Raw genomic sequence first — 18323 nt, forward strand, 5'->3', positions numbered from 1 at the left:
GCTCCAAATTTAGAGGAAATATGTCAGAAGGTTGTGTTATTAATTCCGAGAGTAGTATGGTGAAGGGTCAGAGAGACTGATTTCAGTGATGTATCACTTACGGGACAGCTTTGGTGCAGTTTTGCTGGAATCCCTGTTTCATCTGCTGTAGATGTAGCATTGGTCAGAATGCGGAGCTATATGTAACCTCATCTAAACTACTGATTGGCATTACATTTTCAGCAAGCTGCCTGTCAGTGGTGGGCACAGGATCCCATAGATTATCCGGATGACCTGGCATGTGACACCTAGTCCTGCAGTGATAATTGCCTACTGATAAAACACTGATTGTATTGAAACTACAGCACACAACCTTATAAGTAACATATCCCTGAAATCAGGCTCTCTGCCCCTATAATATGCTGTTCTCAGATTAAATAGCAAAAATCTGCTGACAGATTCCCTTTAATCATTGTTCCTGGTAAAACAAAAGGATATATCCAAATAAATTATCAAACTGATATTTTATTCTACAGCATGCTGAGTATTATTTCAAAGATCAGGAGTTGAAAAAAGAAGTTGAAAGAACAACTTCAAGGCCTGTAAGAACTTTTTTTCTCTTGAGTTTTTCTTTACTGTTTTTTTTTTAATTGGATAGAGGATAGTAGGGATTAGGTTTCCATCACTGAACAATCTGCCATCTGTACACAGGCAAACAGAAGTTCCAGGGTTAATACTTCTGTGGCAGATGTGAGCATGTTGGCCACTTGGAAGCCTGAAGATGGGATTAATAGTGTTTCTATTTTTGCAGAAGTCATCAAGCTATATAGTATAGTGCAGTCTATGGAAGATTACGGCAAAAAACTGTGTTGGCAGATGGTATTCAGTGTGGAGAACGGTAAAGTTATGCACCTGGGCACTAACAATTTGTGAGCACCATATGTTCGTAGGGGAGTACAACTAGAAGATTCACTTGTAGAGCATGATCTGGATGTACAAAATAACAGCATGCAATGTCAATCAACTACTTTTCAGGCCAGCAAGATATTGTCATATATTAAAAGAAATATGAAATTGCAGGACAAAATTGAAAACGGGCATGGGAGATCCTAGTTGTGAGGAAATATTGGCTGACATGATTAACTTGTACAAGTACATAAATGACCCATACAAAAAGTATGGTCACATTTTTTTAAATCTAAAACTCCCTCAAAATATAAAAGGGCACTTTGGCCATCGGAGAAGGAAGTATTTCATTTCCAGAGGAGACAAGGCATCTTTACCATAAAAACTCTACATCTGTTGAATAATCAACCTTAAAGGGTTATTCCCATCTCCAAGATCCAATCACAATATGTAGTGGGTGTACTAATAATAATATTAGCAAATACCTCCAATTAGACATGTAGTATAGTTTTTTTTGATTCACTATGTCTCTTTCCTCATGTGCAGGCATTGCAGGACCTTAAGTATCCATGGCTATGACCACTAGCAACTAGCTAACCTTCACTGCATCAGTTGTCGTAACCATGGATATTTAAGGTCCTGCAATGCCTGCACATGAGGAAAGAGGCAAAGCTTATCAGAAAAAAAAAAACTATACTACATGTCTAATTGGAGGTATTTGCTAATTTTATTATTATTGCACCTACTACATATTGGGACAGGATCTTGGAGATAAGAATATCCCTTTAAGAGTTGATCAAAGTGTGAATCGCTGGTGATTTCAGAAAGAAATTATATTCTTTCATATAAGAAAAAAATATAGAAATAATATCAATGTATACAATTATTATCTGAAAGTTTGGTCCAATCGATCAACAATTGGGATCAGGCGAAAAAGATGAGCTATTTTTGGCCACCTGGATCTTGCATTATATTTGTATCCTTTCCTTTATCCTTTCTTATCCATCAGTTGATCTTGATAGACATGCTGGATGTCTTTTTTCAACCATATTAACTCTGTAACTATTTCAGCAGCAGCAAAAGATAGATAAAAAAAAGTTGCATATCTAGAAAATATTAGGAAAAGTTGTCAAAAAAAAAATCACAAAAACTCTGGTGCTTTGAGGCAATGAAGAGGAAGCAGTAGCAGAACATAGAGGCAGAAAGTCACGCAAAGATATCACTGCTTCTACTAAATGTTATATTGCTTGACCACAGAGATAAAGTCACAGTTACATTGCGAATTATGGGTATACCGTACTTTATTTTTTCTTCCATGCTAATGCAGCTTCTGAGTGCATGAGAAAAATAGGAGCACAGGATCTCTCCTTCTCTTTTTGTTTTTTTTTTCCCTTTAAAGGAAACCTGTCATGCTCTTTAATTATTTTAAAGGAGTCGTCCACTGCCTGGACAACCCCTTCTCATTCCTCATGTTTGGCCCCGGTAAAATAAAAACAGCTATACTCACCTCCAGAGCTGGCACCGTTCCAGCAGTTTGGCCACTCGAAGAGGGTTCATATGAGGTTGGTGATGTTTCCATATATCCAAAGGTGGACTAGTGAATCCGGTGTTGATTGGGTGCGGGCAGAGGGGAGTAAAGTGTTTTTATTTTAATGAGGTCAAACATGAGGAATGAGAATGGTTTGTCCAAGTGGTGGACAACCCATTTTAACCTACAGATATATGGTTTCTCTGTAGGTTATTAACGTTATGAAAGTGCCAGGCTGCAATAATGAAAGTACAGCAACAAGGAGAAAATTAATGTAGTTTCTCCTGGTAGCTGCTGGCTTTCAGTCATTTAAATGTGCTGGAGTAATTTTAGTCAGCGCTTACAGCACTAAGAGTGGCGGCTATGGGCATGCCTTGGCATTGATTGACAGCTCACTCTGGACTGAAGCACTGCAGAGCTGGCTGTCAATCAGGGCCACGGCGTGCTTACACTCGTCATTCTCACGGCTGTAAGCACTGACTGTAACTACTCTGAGCACACCTGCGTGACTTAAATTTGGTGCCTCTGGGATAAGATGAAATTAATTTTCTCCCAGGCGTCGCACTTTCAGTACTGCGGTGGGGTACCTTCATAATGCTACTAACCTGCATATTAACCCAATATATGCAGCTTAGTAGCATTATCAAACCTGGCAGGTTCCCTTTCAATGTAATAATATTATATTGTTAACATATTATTCACTTATAATTGATTTATTTATATATCTGTGAAAATTAGGATGAAATGATATCCTGGGCCTCTGCCTCTGTCTTGACTGGCATTCTCTAAACTACGGAATCCAAAAATCGAAACTGAGAAACCTAATTATAAGTGAATTGGAGATGTGGGTTATAATATAGATGTAGGGGGGTGACAGGGACTGTCATTTGCCTTGCCTCCTGCAATGTTTATAAAATGGTTCTGACATGTGATTTTATTGTATTTGCATGGCTATTGTAATATGTGAAAATGCATAGAACTGTATGAGAACTAATTGTTCGGTTGTTGTGATGTTATGCAATGAATGTACAATGTGAGTAATGTGTAGTGAATATGGAAATATGCAGTGGTGGAAATATTCATTATAAGATGTAGTGCACAGGTTTAGATATGGTTAATATACTTGTGAATAGTTAATATATTGGGAGGGGCTGCAGAAAAAAATGGGAAGCACTTCCTGGATGGGAGTCTAAGACAGTGAGAGTCGGAGGTTTGTGGTAATTTCAGGTGCAAGCTGCAGTGTACCCAGATAGTACATATTGTTCGGGCAGCATGAGGTCTCACCTGGAGTCTTGCAAAAATCCCTGTGAAGTCCGGGGCCAGTGACCCGAAGTAGGCACTGGAGTGCGGGTCTCATTCTCTTCAATGCAGAAGAGACCGGGTGGGGATATGAGAGAGGGGATGGTAGTGATCTCATCAGAAAAGATGGACTGCTGGACGGGGAGTCCCTAGGGCCAACATAAGCTGTTGAGGTATGGACAGTCCAAGCATAACTGAGGCAAAGCCTTGCCATGTACTATGTAAATGGAGCAACATCTGGAGGGGGCTGTGCCCAATTATGCATGTTGCAGACTGTTTTATCTGAACTGCCCATTAAAGTTGAATTTATTGAAATGAACCGAGTGTTACCAGATGTGTGTGTGGCTGATCCTTGACCCATGGACATGGATGCAGCAGAGGCTTCTGACCTACAAGTGAGGGCAAAGCAAACCTTATAGCACAGCACACATGGAATAGGACAGTGTTTATTAGTTTGGTATCAGGGCAAGGATGAGCAACAGCAGCAGGCCCTCCATGGATTGGTAGGCTGAGAGTGGTTGCTTCATCAGTATTTTCCACCTGTGTTACCTCCTTTATTAAAGGGGTCTGCTGCATCTGATTTGCGCATTTCTTTTATGACCCTGGCTAATAAATACCTTTGCCTTTTTGCTATGTCTTTAATTGAATTATTTCAATTTTTAGTTCCCTCTATTTTTTTGGCTGTGCTTCTTATTTAACTGCAAACAGATAACTCAAAAATGGTGTGCCCTCATTGGTATAAAATGTGTCCCAATTAAAAATTAACTTTTATGGGCCATTATCACATTCTAATATATATATATATACATATATATATATATATATATATATATATATATATATATATATATATATATATATATACAGTGGGGCAAAAAAGTATTTAGTCAGTCAGCAATAGTGCAAGTTCCACCACTTAAAAAGATGAGAGGCGTCTGTAATTTACATCATAGTTAGACCTCAACTATGGGAGACAAACTGAGAAAAAAAAATCCAGAAAATCACTTTGTCTGTTTGTTTATCATTTTATTTGCATATTATGGTGGAAAATAAGTATTTGGTCAGAAACAAACAATCAAGATTTCTGGCTCTCACAGACCTGTAACTTCTTCTTTAAGAGTCTCCTCTTTCCTCCACTCATTACCTGTAGTAATGGCACCTGTTTAAACTTGTTATCAGTATAAAAAGACACCTGTGCACACCCTCAAACAGTCTGACTCCAAACGCCACTATGGTGAAGACCAAAGAGCTGTCAAAGGACACCAGAAACAAAATTGTAGCCCTGCACCAGGCTGGGAAGACTGAATCTGCAATAGCCAACCAGCTTGGAGTGAAGAAATCAACAGTGGGAGCAATAATTAGAAAATGGAAGACATTCAAGTCCACTGATACTCTACCTCGATCTGGGGCTCCACGCAAAATCCCACCCCGTGGGGTCAGAATGATCACAAGAATGGTGAGCAAAAATCCCAGAACCACGCGGGGGGACCTAGTGAATGAACTGCAGAGAGCTGGGACCAATGTAACAAGGCCTACCATAAGTAACACACTACGCCACCATGGACTCAGATCCTGCAGTGCCAGACATGTTCCACTGCTTAAGCCAGTACATGTCCGGGCCCGGCTGAAGTTTGCTAGAGAGCATTTGGATGATCCAGAGGAGTTTTGGGAGAATGTCCTATGGTCTGATGAAACCAAACTGGAACTGTTTGGTAGAAACACAACTTGTCGTGTTTGGAGGAAAAAGAATACTGAGTTGCATCCATCAAACACCATACCTACTGTAAAGCATGGTGGTGGAAACATCATGCTTTGGGGCTGTTTCTCTGCAAAGGGGCCAGGACGACTGATCCGGGTACATGAAAGAATGAATGGGGCCATGTATCGTGAGATTTTGCGTGCAAACCTCCTTCCATCAGCAAGGGCATTGAAGATGAAACGTAGCTGGGTCTTTTAACATGACAATGATCCAAAGCACACCGCCAGGTCAACGAAGGAGTGGCTTCGTAAGAAGCATTTCAAGGTCCTGGAGTGGCCTAGCCAGTCTCCAGATCTCAACCCTATAGAAAACCTTTGGAGGGAGTTGAAAGTCCGTGTTGCCAAGCGAAAAGCCAAAAACATCACTGCTCTAGAGGAGATCTGCATGGAGGAATAGGCCAACATACCAACAACAGTGTGTGGCAACCTTGTGAAGACTTACAGAAAACGTTTGACCTCTGTCATTGCCAACAAAGGATGTATTACAAAGTATTGAGATGAAATTTTGTTTCTGACCAAATACTTATTTTCCACCATAATATGCAAATAAAATGATAAAAAAACAGACAAAGTGATTTTCTGGATTTTTTTTTCTCAGTTTGTCTCCCATAGTTGAGGTCTACCTATGATGTAAATTAGAGACGCCTCTCATCTTTTTAAGTGGTGGAACTTGCACTATTGCTGACTGACTAAATACTTTTTTGTCCCACTGTGTATATATATATATATATATATATATATATATATATATATATATATATATATATATATATATATATATATATATATATAATGTACAGCTTTCGTAATGCAGATATAAAATGTATATAATTTCAGAATGCAGTGCTGGTAATTTTCCACACTATAGTTCTACTATACCTATATGTGAAAGTTTGTTGAAAAATATGCAAAATATTTACTGGAGAGACCAGAACATGGCAGGTGATAATGTCTGACAGGACCAGCGTACCGCTGTCGCATGCAGATGGAGCCACTGCCTGCAGGGGTCTTTAGTTTTCTAAGACTTTTTCTCCCTTTTCGTATATATGATTCTAATAGGAATCAAATGAAAACACCTCTGCAGACATCTAACATTGCATAAAGAGTGGATCCCATCTGTCATAATCATGAATATTTTATAACTATGAAAATAATTTCAGTATGTGACTGTCAAGTATGGTTTGTGAACAGAAAGTGTGTCAGTAAAACACTTGGCAAATCAATGCTAAAAGTTCTGACACATGCAATAATATCTTCATCCGGAGGCAAAACATTGCATTAATATTTAGTTGGAAGTGTTGTGTTAGAAATGCCTTTCAGCTGTATTTTTAGAAGAATTACATTCCATTGTCAAGTAAAATTTGTGTCAAGGCTCACTTAAATATAACATTTCTCTCATTGTAGAACAAGTTCTAAAGTTCACGGAAAACTGCGATACTAGTTGTGGAAAACAAATGTGATGAAATAGCATTTACCGTCAATCATGGATGCCCCGCAGCAATACACGATGCATAGGCAAGGCAGGCCTTTGAACGCTAGGCACCCAGTCTACGCTTATAGTATTCTGTAAGATGTGGGACTGTTTATGGTGATGTTGTCATAGCTGCAAATGAAGCTCCGAGAAGTTGAATTCTCGCATTGAAAAACACGAAATAATGAGCTTCATGAATTTCATTACTAAACCACTGTCAGCACAAGCCGTCATGTCAGTATAAATACATTTATGAAAAGTTTTCAATCTTAACTTCATATGTTGTTGGCCTGTAAAACTACAATATCATAAAGTAGAACAAAATGAAAGCATCATACAGGAATTACTGAACATTTAACATAAGTCCTTTCATTAATTTGCATGTGCTTCCAACATGTAACATGTTTTAGCAAATATGGGAATTAAATAATTTTAATTGTACCTGTTAATGAAATGCGTGCATGCATGAGGGCAAGCACTATACCTGGCCATCATGTAACTAGTCACCTGTTATCACTTCTGCAGGCTTAATTTCTCAATTCCAGTTGTTCTTGAGTTAGTAAGATGAGAATATAGCTGCTACATAGTGCACAGAGAATGTCTATCCTGTCCTTTACATGGCCCTTCTTCAGAAGCTGCAACATTATTTATTACATTTTACAGCAGTACTAAGCAGTGCAGCAGTGAATCCAGCTCTTCAGTGATAGTAATATATGTGAGAGCTGGCAGTACCATTTGTGTGCCTCTTTCTGAATGTCTCAGCCTACTTTTCACTCTTCTTTTCTAATTTTCTGCCCCCTCTCCATGATTCCAAAGAGGGAGCTATAACCTGATTATTCAATTTCTAGGCCAATCCTCTCGTTTTTAGCTAGATAGATTTTGGCAGTTTTTCATAGAGAATGTTCAGGAGTCAAGGGTATGAAAAGAAGTGACTCATAAGTGGATAAAAATGACATTTTGATGCTTTACACAAACACAGAGGAATATATAAATTTCTTGCAGATTTTGTCTTTGGTGGGATTTGAACCCAGGATGCCAGTGGTGGAAGGTTACAGCACTAAGTACTGATCCATTGTGTTATGATACAAGATATTATAAAGTTTCTCATATTTACTTATGCTGTTTATTTTTACAAATGATAGTGACTCTTTAAAGGTATTTATAATTTAGTATTTAGTTAACTAAACACTTATTAATTATTAATTATTTTTTATAAAACTAAATTTACTTTTTTTGGCAGTTTTAGGGCAGAGTCACAGATTTGTTGCAGACATTTTCGTAACTGAAATTATGGTTCAATCCCCATTCAGATGAGTTAACAGTCAAACTATTTTTGCCATAAGTGAACACACTGTACCTTTAGTCTCTTGATATAACAAATTGATGGACATGTGTATCAACCCTTACATTTTGCTGAATTTTGGTTTGGACTCCAATTACTCACAAGTTCTTTTCCCAAAAATGGAATGTAACAAAAATGTATTTATAAAAAAAGTGTAATTTGAACTGTGCTTATCTTGTAGGTTGATTTGGAATTCCTTCTTAAATAAAGTAAAGTTTCTCCTTGCGGAGAGTGACATGATAAGCATGCCAAGGTGAGGAGACTTAAAGCTGCAATGCTCCACTGGGAAATATGCAAATTGTTTCTTCAGAGAGGAAGAGGACTAGAACTCTAGTGCCACCTATGGGAACTATCAATCCTAAAAGTCAATGTTGACTCCTTAACGAGCCTTGTCACATGACTTAGGATAAAAGCCAAACCAGAATCTCAATTTGCAGACACTGTGTTTCGGGGTACTGCCCCTCGTCAGTGCTAACTGGAGATCAGATTTGGCTGTGTGAGAAGCGTCTGACCGAGATCCAAGAATTATCGTTTCTCCTTGACATGTTAAGCATGCCGAGGTGAGGAGACTTAAAGCCGCAATGCTCCTCTGGGAAATATGCAAATTGTCTCTTCAGAGAGGAAGAGGACTAGAAAAAATAAAGCATATTTTTCATTTTATTTTTAATGTAGACAACTTTTAAGTTCAACTTTGGCAGCTTTGAGCTTTATACACATGAGGTATGTAAATATATAAGAGATATGTAAATGTAAGCAAAAAATGTATAGGCTACCACCGCAACAGAAAACTGACCTACATTCTAGAAAAAGAAAAATGGAGGCAGCACTCCAATAAATTTTGAGAAAAGTGTGTCTCCAGCATGCCAGTTCTTGCCGTAAGTGGTGGGACACATAGACGTTGTACTCCTCCAATGTGGTTATTACAATGTTTGCATAATTGGGCACCATATTCGTGCCCATTGTGGTACCCTGTTTTTGCATATAAAAGTTCTCCCCAAAGAGAAAGTACTTCCATTTAAGAAAAATATCCAATAGTGAATTAATAAACTCTTCACCCTCTATTGATAATCTTAGAAGTGACAGTTTGCTTTTTACTGCTGTTAGGCCCCTTTCATGGTCAATCGATATATAAAGTAAGGTATCATCAAAAGATACAAGGATAACTTCATTAGTCAGTTCTACCTCATTTAATTTCAACAAGACATCTGTAGTATATTTTATATTGGATTTTGATTCCTTAGTTAAAGTATTAATAGTGCTATCCCCATTTTATTAAAAACTGAATCTAACTCTGAGACGATTACCCCGAGACGATTGGCCATCCTGGCAGATTTTCAAGCGATTTATGAATCTTCAGGAGAACGTATAGCACCGGTTTTACAGGATGCTCCACAGACAAATAATCATAAAGATCCTGGTCAATGATTTCATCATTTATGGCCATATCTAAAATCTGTTTTATTTCTTTGTGTATAACAAATTTGGGGTCTGTGTTCAGTTTCTGATATACATCCATATCACTAAGTTGTCTTTTGATTTCACTAGTGTATGCTTGAATTCCTTTGGGAGATCTGAACACATGGATTGGCTAGATGATTGTGACATCACGGACATGTGCAGTAGTGCACTTCCTGATGCCATATATGGCACATGTATACTATAAAATGATTAAACCACAAGTGGATGAGTCAATATTTCTATCTAAAACACATGATATTAATCATACACAAGCCGTGACGTCATCTAAGGTCCTTCACTCGCTCATTCTTAGGAAGGAAGGCTGCCGGAAAGAAGCGAGGCGTGTCCGAGGGTGATTATATACCTAATAGGAATATACTCACCCTCGGACGCGCCCTGCTTCTTTCTGGCAGCCTTCCTTCCTAAGAATGAGCGCGTGAAGGACCTTAGATTATGTCGCGGCTTGTGATTGGTCACGTGACCGCCCATGTGACCGCTCACGCGACCAATCACAAGCCGCGACGTCACCGCAGGTCATTCACGCGCTCATTCTTAGGAAGGAAGGCTGCCGGTTAGTACCAAGGCACATCCGAGGGTGAGTATATCAATATTTTTTATTTTGATTCTTTATTTTACACATTAATATGGATCCCAGGGCCTGAAGGAGAGTTTCCTCTCCTTCAGACCCTGGGAACCATAGTATCCCATTGCACTGCATTGGGTTTCGTGTTTCGGCCGACCCCGACCCCGACTTTTTTATAGGATCGGCCGATTTTACTCGACCCGACTTTTGAGAAAGTCGGGTTTCGTGAAACCCGACCCGATCCTATAAAAATAAAAGTCGCTCAACCCTAATGACGGGATTATGCACTTGTATTTTATATGTAAAATTTCACTAATGATTGTATCAATTGATGATGATGTGATGCACTATATATATATATATATCAGATGTTTGTACCTATTCACTGCTTGAGAAAGGCTGGTCACAGCTGAAATGTTGCCAAGCATATGGGTTAATAAAGTCCACTTTTTCATAATTTATTGGAGTGCTGCCTCCTTTTTTTAAGTTAAATAAATGCACAGACAGACAGATAGATATGGATATATGAATATTAATCCAATAAAGAAACAGAAAAGCAGCACCGATCCTTCCAAGACAGGTATCTTTATTTGTGCATAATAAAATATATATGAGTGTACTAGATGGTGGCCCGATTCAAACGCATCGGGTATTCTAGAATATGTATGTCCACATAGTATATTGCCCAGCCATGTAGTATATTGCCCAGCGATATAGTATATTGCCCAGCCACATAGTATATTGCCCAGATACGTATTATATTGCCCAGCGATGTAGTATATTGTCCAGTTACACTGTATATTGCCCAGTGATGTAGTATATTGCACAGCGACGTAGTATATTGCCCAGTTACATTGTATATTGCCCAGTGATGTAGTATATTGCCCAGTTACATTGTATATTGCCCAGTGACGTAGTATATTGCCCAGTGACGTAGTATATTGCCCAGTGACATAGTATATTGCCCAGCCACGTAGTATATTGCACAGCCTATGTAGTATATTGCCCAGCTACATAGTATATTGCCCAGCAATGTAGTATATTGCCCAGTCACATAGTATATTGCACAGCCACGTAGTATAATGCCCAGCCACGTAGTGTATTGCACAGCCCATGTAGTATATTGCACAGCTACGTAGTATATTGCCCAGCCACGTATGTCACAGATTAAAAAAATTAAAAATAAACATATACTCACCTTCCGCAGGCGCGTTGTAGCTCTGTCGCCTGTGTGGGGTGCAGGCGGCAGCTTCCGGTCCCAGGGTGTGATGACGTCGCGGTCACATGACCGTGTCACGGTCACATGACCGTGACATCATGGCAGGTCCTTCTCGCGCAGGACCTGTGATGACATCACGGTCACATGACCGTGATGTCACGACAGGTCCTTCCCGCGCAGGCGCGCAGGACTTGTGATGACGTCGCGGTCACATGACCGTGACATCATGGCAGGTCCTTCTGCCAGACAATCCTTGCCACTGGAACGGGCCGCTTGCATGGACCGGCCGGAGCATCGCGAGGAGCGGGAAAGGTGGCGTAGGTGAGTATATAATGATTTTTTATTTTTTTTATTATTTTTAACATTAGATGTTTTTACTATTGACGCTGCATAGGCTGTGTCAATAGTAAAAAACTTGGTCACACAGGGTTAATAGCGGCGGTAACGGTGTATGCAGGTGCTGGGCAGTGAGTGCAAGGAGTAAGGAACGGCCATTTTCTTCTGGACTGTGCACGTCGCTGATTGGTCGTGGCAATGGTCATGGGCGTGTTGCCACGACCAATCAGCGACTTGGATTCCATGACAGACAGAGGCCGCGACCAATGAATATCCGTGACAGACAGAAGGACAGACAGACAGAAAGATGGAAGTGACCCTTAGACAATTATATAGTAGATACAGTAGATATATATTATATAAATACAAAATCTTCAACAGTGTTTTTATATTCATCTGGACCATTTACTTAAATAAATATAGAAAGAAAATTTATTCAAACAGCTAACATTGAGCCACAATACTTACTTATTTTACTTGCAATGATTGATATGTTAAATTGTGCAGTGCTTTCTCTATCTAGCAATTCATTTGTTGCGATAGTTCCCTCAATCGGGTCAACAGAAAAATTGTTGTCCGTATCACTTTTTTCATCAATATAATACCTTTTAAATAAAAAAAAGTGTTATTGCACAAAAGTGACATTATGCATCATAACGATTAACAATTTTATTTTATAGTAAAGCAAATATTATGGTTCGTTGAAAGGTGTTTTCCAGGTTCCAAAGTGCTCTCCCCTATTAACTCTGTTCACATGTCCAGTAATCATCTAAAACGGATCCAGCAGTAATCAGTTGGCAAAAAAGTTGTGCAGACAAATCATTTTAAAAAAAAAACGATTTCACCTGGGTCCCCATTTTTAAAATTGAAGTCTATGGAAAATGGATCTGTTAAATATCCACAATTTTCTTCCATTTAAAACTGATGGAATAAGCAAAATTTGGATCCTTTTCAAATGTGAGTTACCATAGACTTCAATGTTAAAAAAACGGATCCAGGTAAAATCAGTATTTTAAAAACAGACAAAGAAATTGTGTCTGCCCAACCTTTTTGTTAGCGATTGCTGCTGGAACCAATCTAACCAATGATTACTGGACATGTGAATATAGCTTAATCTGAAGTTTGTTTTTTAAAAAAACAAATAAACTGCTTTGTTCATCCTCGTGGGATATAGCTCTGAGTTTCCACCCCTGCTCCCTGTGTCTGTTATTGTCTACATCACTAATGTCTTGTCAACAGTTTTGCAGTCTATAACTTAGCTTCGTGGCTCTATCCAAGCTGATGGTACAAGTTGCTTAGAGCTCGGAATTCAGCAGTATTCTGTTTGTGTGTAGTTAGCTGGATGTACAGTACTCTGCAAACGTTTTTGACAGGTGTAGAAAAAATGCTGCAAAATAAGAATGTTGGTGAAACTCTGCCCACAGCCTAGACATTCAAGGGGGAGCGTGCCACTGGGTCACACCTCTGGGTTCCTGGAACTTGACGTGACATCAGTGGATGTCAGCAGCGGCTGCAGCCGGGGTCACATGATGCCCAGTGAGCGGTCAGTGAAAACGCCACTCACAGTATAGAATGGCAACAAGAGGTATTTACAAAAATACTTCTTTCCATTGTCTAAATCGATTTATTCTTGTGGACAACATCTTTAATTCTATGCTATATGACTTATTAATGGATTTGTGTGCCACTAATTTTCTCTGGAATCCTCCAAGTTGTGTTGTTGATGATAATAGTTTCTGCATGCCCCAAGCAGAACAATTACCCCCACAATGCATAGTAACATAGTAACATAGTTATTAAGGTTGAAGGAAGACTTTAAGTTCATCTAGTTCAACCCATAGCCTAACCTAACATGCCCTAACATGTTGATCCAGAGGAGGGCAAAAAAAACCCATGTGGCAAAGAGTAAGCTCCACATTGGGGAAGAATATCTGGGGTAATTATTCTGCTGAAAGCTTAAAGTTGCTACAAAAATAACATCAAAATAGCTCTCTAATCTCTGGAAAGCTTATCAATACTTATTATTACTTTCACACAGTTTTTTCTATCGTCTACTCATGTCTAGTGATTTGCTCACCCATGGAAGTTCGTGGTTGTTGGGTTCAACCAGACTTTAGTCCAAAGGTTAGTTCAGGTCCCACAACGGTACCTGATATTGAACCTGAACCTCATAGAAATCAATATGGAGCTGGAACTTTGGAGCTGGAAAATCTCTCTCTTCTCTTCCAGGAGAAGTCTATATTCGGAGTTCAGCACCAAACACCAGTTGAATGGTACAAACCATGAACTTTTCAGTTCGGGTTCTCTCATTTCTACTCATGTCAGATTTGTTGAAAAAAATTCTATAACTAAAAATCACTTTCAAAAACTTAAATGTGGTTATTTATCCAATCACTTATGGATGAATATACACTTAGGGCTGCTGTCTAGTACTGATATGATCTCTCAGCACAGAAGATCGTGTCATAACATTGGAAAAAAATATTCAAGTATTTGATTTCTTTTTTCAAACCCCATTTATTTTTTGCTTCAATCTACTATGCTTTTCCAAGTTAAAAGTCAATTCTGAAGTTATGGAAAATATAAGAATATAAAAAGAAGTGCTTTTGAATATATTTTATGAAAACCTTAAACCAGCACCAAACACGGTTCAGTACAGCAAGCATTATTTCTACCTTTGCTATTTTTATAACAACGTTATATGTGTTTCTAGTCTGCAATTTTCCCAGCAGACTTTCAAAAATAGATTTTATTTGAACTTTAATTAAAAAGGTTCTCTGTAGGTGACCATCAATCTGAAGTATAACCATTATTAGAAGCTATAATTGAACCCAGGTGTCAACTATATGCTATGATTCTTTGTGGCTTATATTTTTCTCTAAAGTATTAATTGTATTCATTTGTCTAGTTAGCCTATTTACTTGTACAATAGACTATAATGATGATTAAAAAAGAAGTCATTTGGTCACTTATTGGCTTTAGTCAATTCTTATTCTCTTAGATTAAACATGCTTTAGATATATATTACCCAGTTAAATAAGCATTATTATATGATTGGTAAATCCCTTTTAATCAGAAGATGAAATCATTAGTCTAGCACAGTGTTCCCCAACTCCGGTCCTCAAGAGCCACCAACAGGTCATGTTTTCAGGATTTCCTTAGTATTGCACAGATGATGGATTTATTGCCTGTGTAGGTGATGCAATTATCACCTGTGCCAGGGCCGGCGTCAGAACCCGGCGTACCCGGGCAAGTGCCGGGGCCCTGACGAGACGGAGGGGGCCCATAACCGTAAGACACTGCTGCCGACACTAATGCGCATCATGCGCTCCTGGGGGGGCCCCGAAGCAGGACTTCATCCCCCCCTGCAGGGCCGCCATCAGGGCATTACAGCCCTACCCTTACTGGCGTATGGTGCCCGCCCGGTGAGCAGAGAGGGGCCCGAGCGGACCCTCACTTCTGCTCTCCACTCCTGGTACAGCCGGCGTGCTGGAACACCGGGTATCAGCGCATCTGCGCGCACTCATTCTCTGCTCCTTCCTCTCTGCATAGTGAGGACTGGAGCAGAGCGCTGGCAGTGCGCGCAGCCATGCAGAGAGTTGCTGGTTGCAGTGTAGCAGGGGCACACAGTCACACATGCTGTGACACTACTCACCGCACCTGCAGTCAGCAGCAGAAGCATCGGATCCCTCCCCTCCAGCAGCGTCACAGCTCTCACACTGTGAAGAGCCATGGAGGGGCGGGACTAAATGTCGGGGGTGGAGCCACAGACAAGCAGGGAGAAGAAGGCAGAAAGGATTAAGGAAATATAAAAATCAGAGCGGGAGACAGAAAAGATGTAAGAAGAGAGACAGAAAACACAACAGAGAGGCAAGACACAGGTGAGAAGTTTACACATATATATATATATATATATATATATATATATATATATAATTGTCTAAGGGTCACACTTCCGTCTTTCTGTCTGTCCTTCTGTCTTTCTTTCTGTCACGGATATTCATTGGTCGCGGCCTCTGTCGTCGCTGATTGGTCTCGGCAGCTGCCTGTCATGGCTGCCGCAACCAATCAGCGACGGGCACAGTCCGATTAGTCCCTCCCCTGCAGTCAGTGCCCGGCGCCCACTCCTTCCTCCCCACAATCAGTGCCCGCTCCATAATCCCCTCCAGTCACCACTCACACAGGGTTAATGGCAGCGGTAACGGGCCACGGTGTAACGCACTCCGTTACTGCTGCTATTAACCCTGTGTGTCCCCAACTATTTACTATTGATGCTGCCTATGCAGCATCAATAGTAAAAATATGTCATGTTAAAAATAATAAAAAAACAAAAAACCTGCTATACTCACGATCCGTCGCCTTTCCCGCTCCTCGCAACACTCCAGTGACCGCTCCATGCAAGCGGCAGCTTCCGGTGCCAAGGATGGTATGCGAGAAGGACCTGCCATGACGTCACGGTCATGTGACCGCAACGTCATCACAGGTCCTGCGCTCATACCAGCCCTGGGACCGGAAGCTTCCGCATGCGGTACAGGGCCAGAACTTCATCGGAGGGTGAGTATATGTTTATTTTTTATTTTAAGTCTGTATACTACGTGACTCTGTGCTGTATACTCTGTCACTGGGCAATATACTACGTGGCTGGGCAATATACTACGTGGCTGGGCAATATACTACGTGGCTGGGCAATATACTACGTGACTGGGCAATATACTACGTAGCTGGCCAATATACTACGTGGCTGGCCAATATACTACGTGGCTGGTCAATATACTACGTGGCTGGGCAATATGCTACGTGGGCTGTGCAATATACTACATGGCTGTGTTATATACTACGTGGCTGTGTTATATGCTATGTGGGCTGTCCAATATACTACGTGGCTGTGTTATATACTACGTGGCTGTGTTATATACTACATGGCTGTGCTATACGCTACGTGGGCTGTGTTATATACTGCGTGGGCTGTGTTATCCACTACGTGGCTGTGCTATATGCTACGTGGGCTGTGTTATATGCTATGTGGCTATGCTATATTTCTCTGCTGTATCTGTGCATCATGAATCGTGCTATGTGTTAAAGGGGTGGCCCACTTAGACTGTTTCGCCCGGGGCCCTCTAAAACCTGGAGCCGGCCCTGACCTGTGCAATACTAAGGAAATCCTGAAAACATGACCTGTTAGTGGCTCTTGAGGACCAGAGTTGGGGAACACTGGTCTAGCACAAGCATCTATATCGTGTGTTGTTATATATATATATCTATATCTATATATATCTATATATATATATATATATATATATATATATGAATAAAATAAATAAATAAATAAATATACATATATATATATATATATATATATATATATATATATATATATATATATATATATATATATATATATTTTATTCATTTTCCCCTCTGACTATTAAGGCTTTATATAACAGGAGACTAATATATATTTTTAGATCGGTATTGAATGTGTTTTGCTCTAGAGAAAAACACTGAAGTGTAACATGCATAGATTTTTCCATAGGTTTGCAAAATAATAGTTCATCACATGAAATGGGGTAAAATAAGTAAAAACACTTGCATAGGGGAGGTAGCGGAAATGGATTAATAAGGGAGAGAAAAATGACTGACTTTGTTATATGTCAGCTAACGTCAGTAATCTGGGGACCATTGTAATAAGTTCAATACTATATGTAATTTGGAGAACATGGTTATACTCCTGGAATCACTCTTCGCACAATATTAAGAACTGCCAAATGTGAGACTATCGGCTATTCATACTTAAAAAAAACTTTTTTTTGCAATTCAATCCATTGTGTATCAACCTCAGAGCTGTGAAACATATCAAGCTTACTTTGTCTCACTGTCAATTTCTGGAATTCAGCAGAAATGTTTTTACTCACTGATGGCAAATAAAGATCTTACAATGATGAAGAGTTGAGCTACAAATCAATAAATTAGAAATTTGCAGACGTTTCCTTCATATATTAGGCTTTATTTACATAAACCATTAAGAATCCAACTGCAAGCATGTGAAATTACTGTACGGAGTGCAATTTATTGTCCGCAAGCAGACATATGAATCTGGTAAAAACGAACGGGGATGGAGTTTTTACTTGGATTACATATTGGGATTTCTTTAAAATGTCCTACACTATGAATAGTACTGTATCCTTCAGATCTCTATATGTGTGGCATGAGGGACTCTTTTTTTATAATCTGTGTGTTTAAGGGTCCAAATGGTTGAATTTTCACAACTTCTAGTATTTTCTGACTAAAAATATTTTGACACTATTACGATTTATGGATATTACATCATATTCAGCCCTCTAAAAATTTGCAACAAATTTGCAATGTGGAGATTTACGTTGCCTGTGCGATTCACTATTGATAGTTTTGTTAGATGCCCCCTTCTGCTTAATCTTCATGAAGAAT

General features: G+C 39.5%; 1 protein-coding gene across 1 annotated transcript in view; it reads right to left on the reverse strand.

The window, feature by feature from the left end:
* CDH12 (cadherin 12) overlaps window positions 1-18323 on the reverse strand; it is a 1379166-nt gene that overhangs the window by 37907 nt on the left and 1322936 nt on the right. The window contains exon 11 of the mRNA XM_077269712.1: window positions 12348-12484. Coding sequence (XP_077125827.1) covers window positions 12348-12484 — 137 coding nt within the window. The remainder of the gene's footprint in view (window positions 1-12347; window positions 12485-18323) is intronic.

The sequence above is a fragment of the Ranitomeya variabilis genome, chromosome 6 (genome assembly GCF_051348905.1).
Source record: "Ranitomeya variabilis isolate aRanVar5 chromosome 6, aRanVar5.hap1, whole genome shotgun sequence".
NCBI lineage: Eukaryota > Metazoa > Chordata > Amphibia > Anura > Dendrobatidae > Ranitomeya > Ranitomeya variabilis.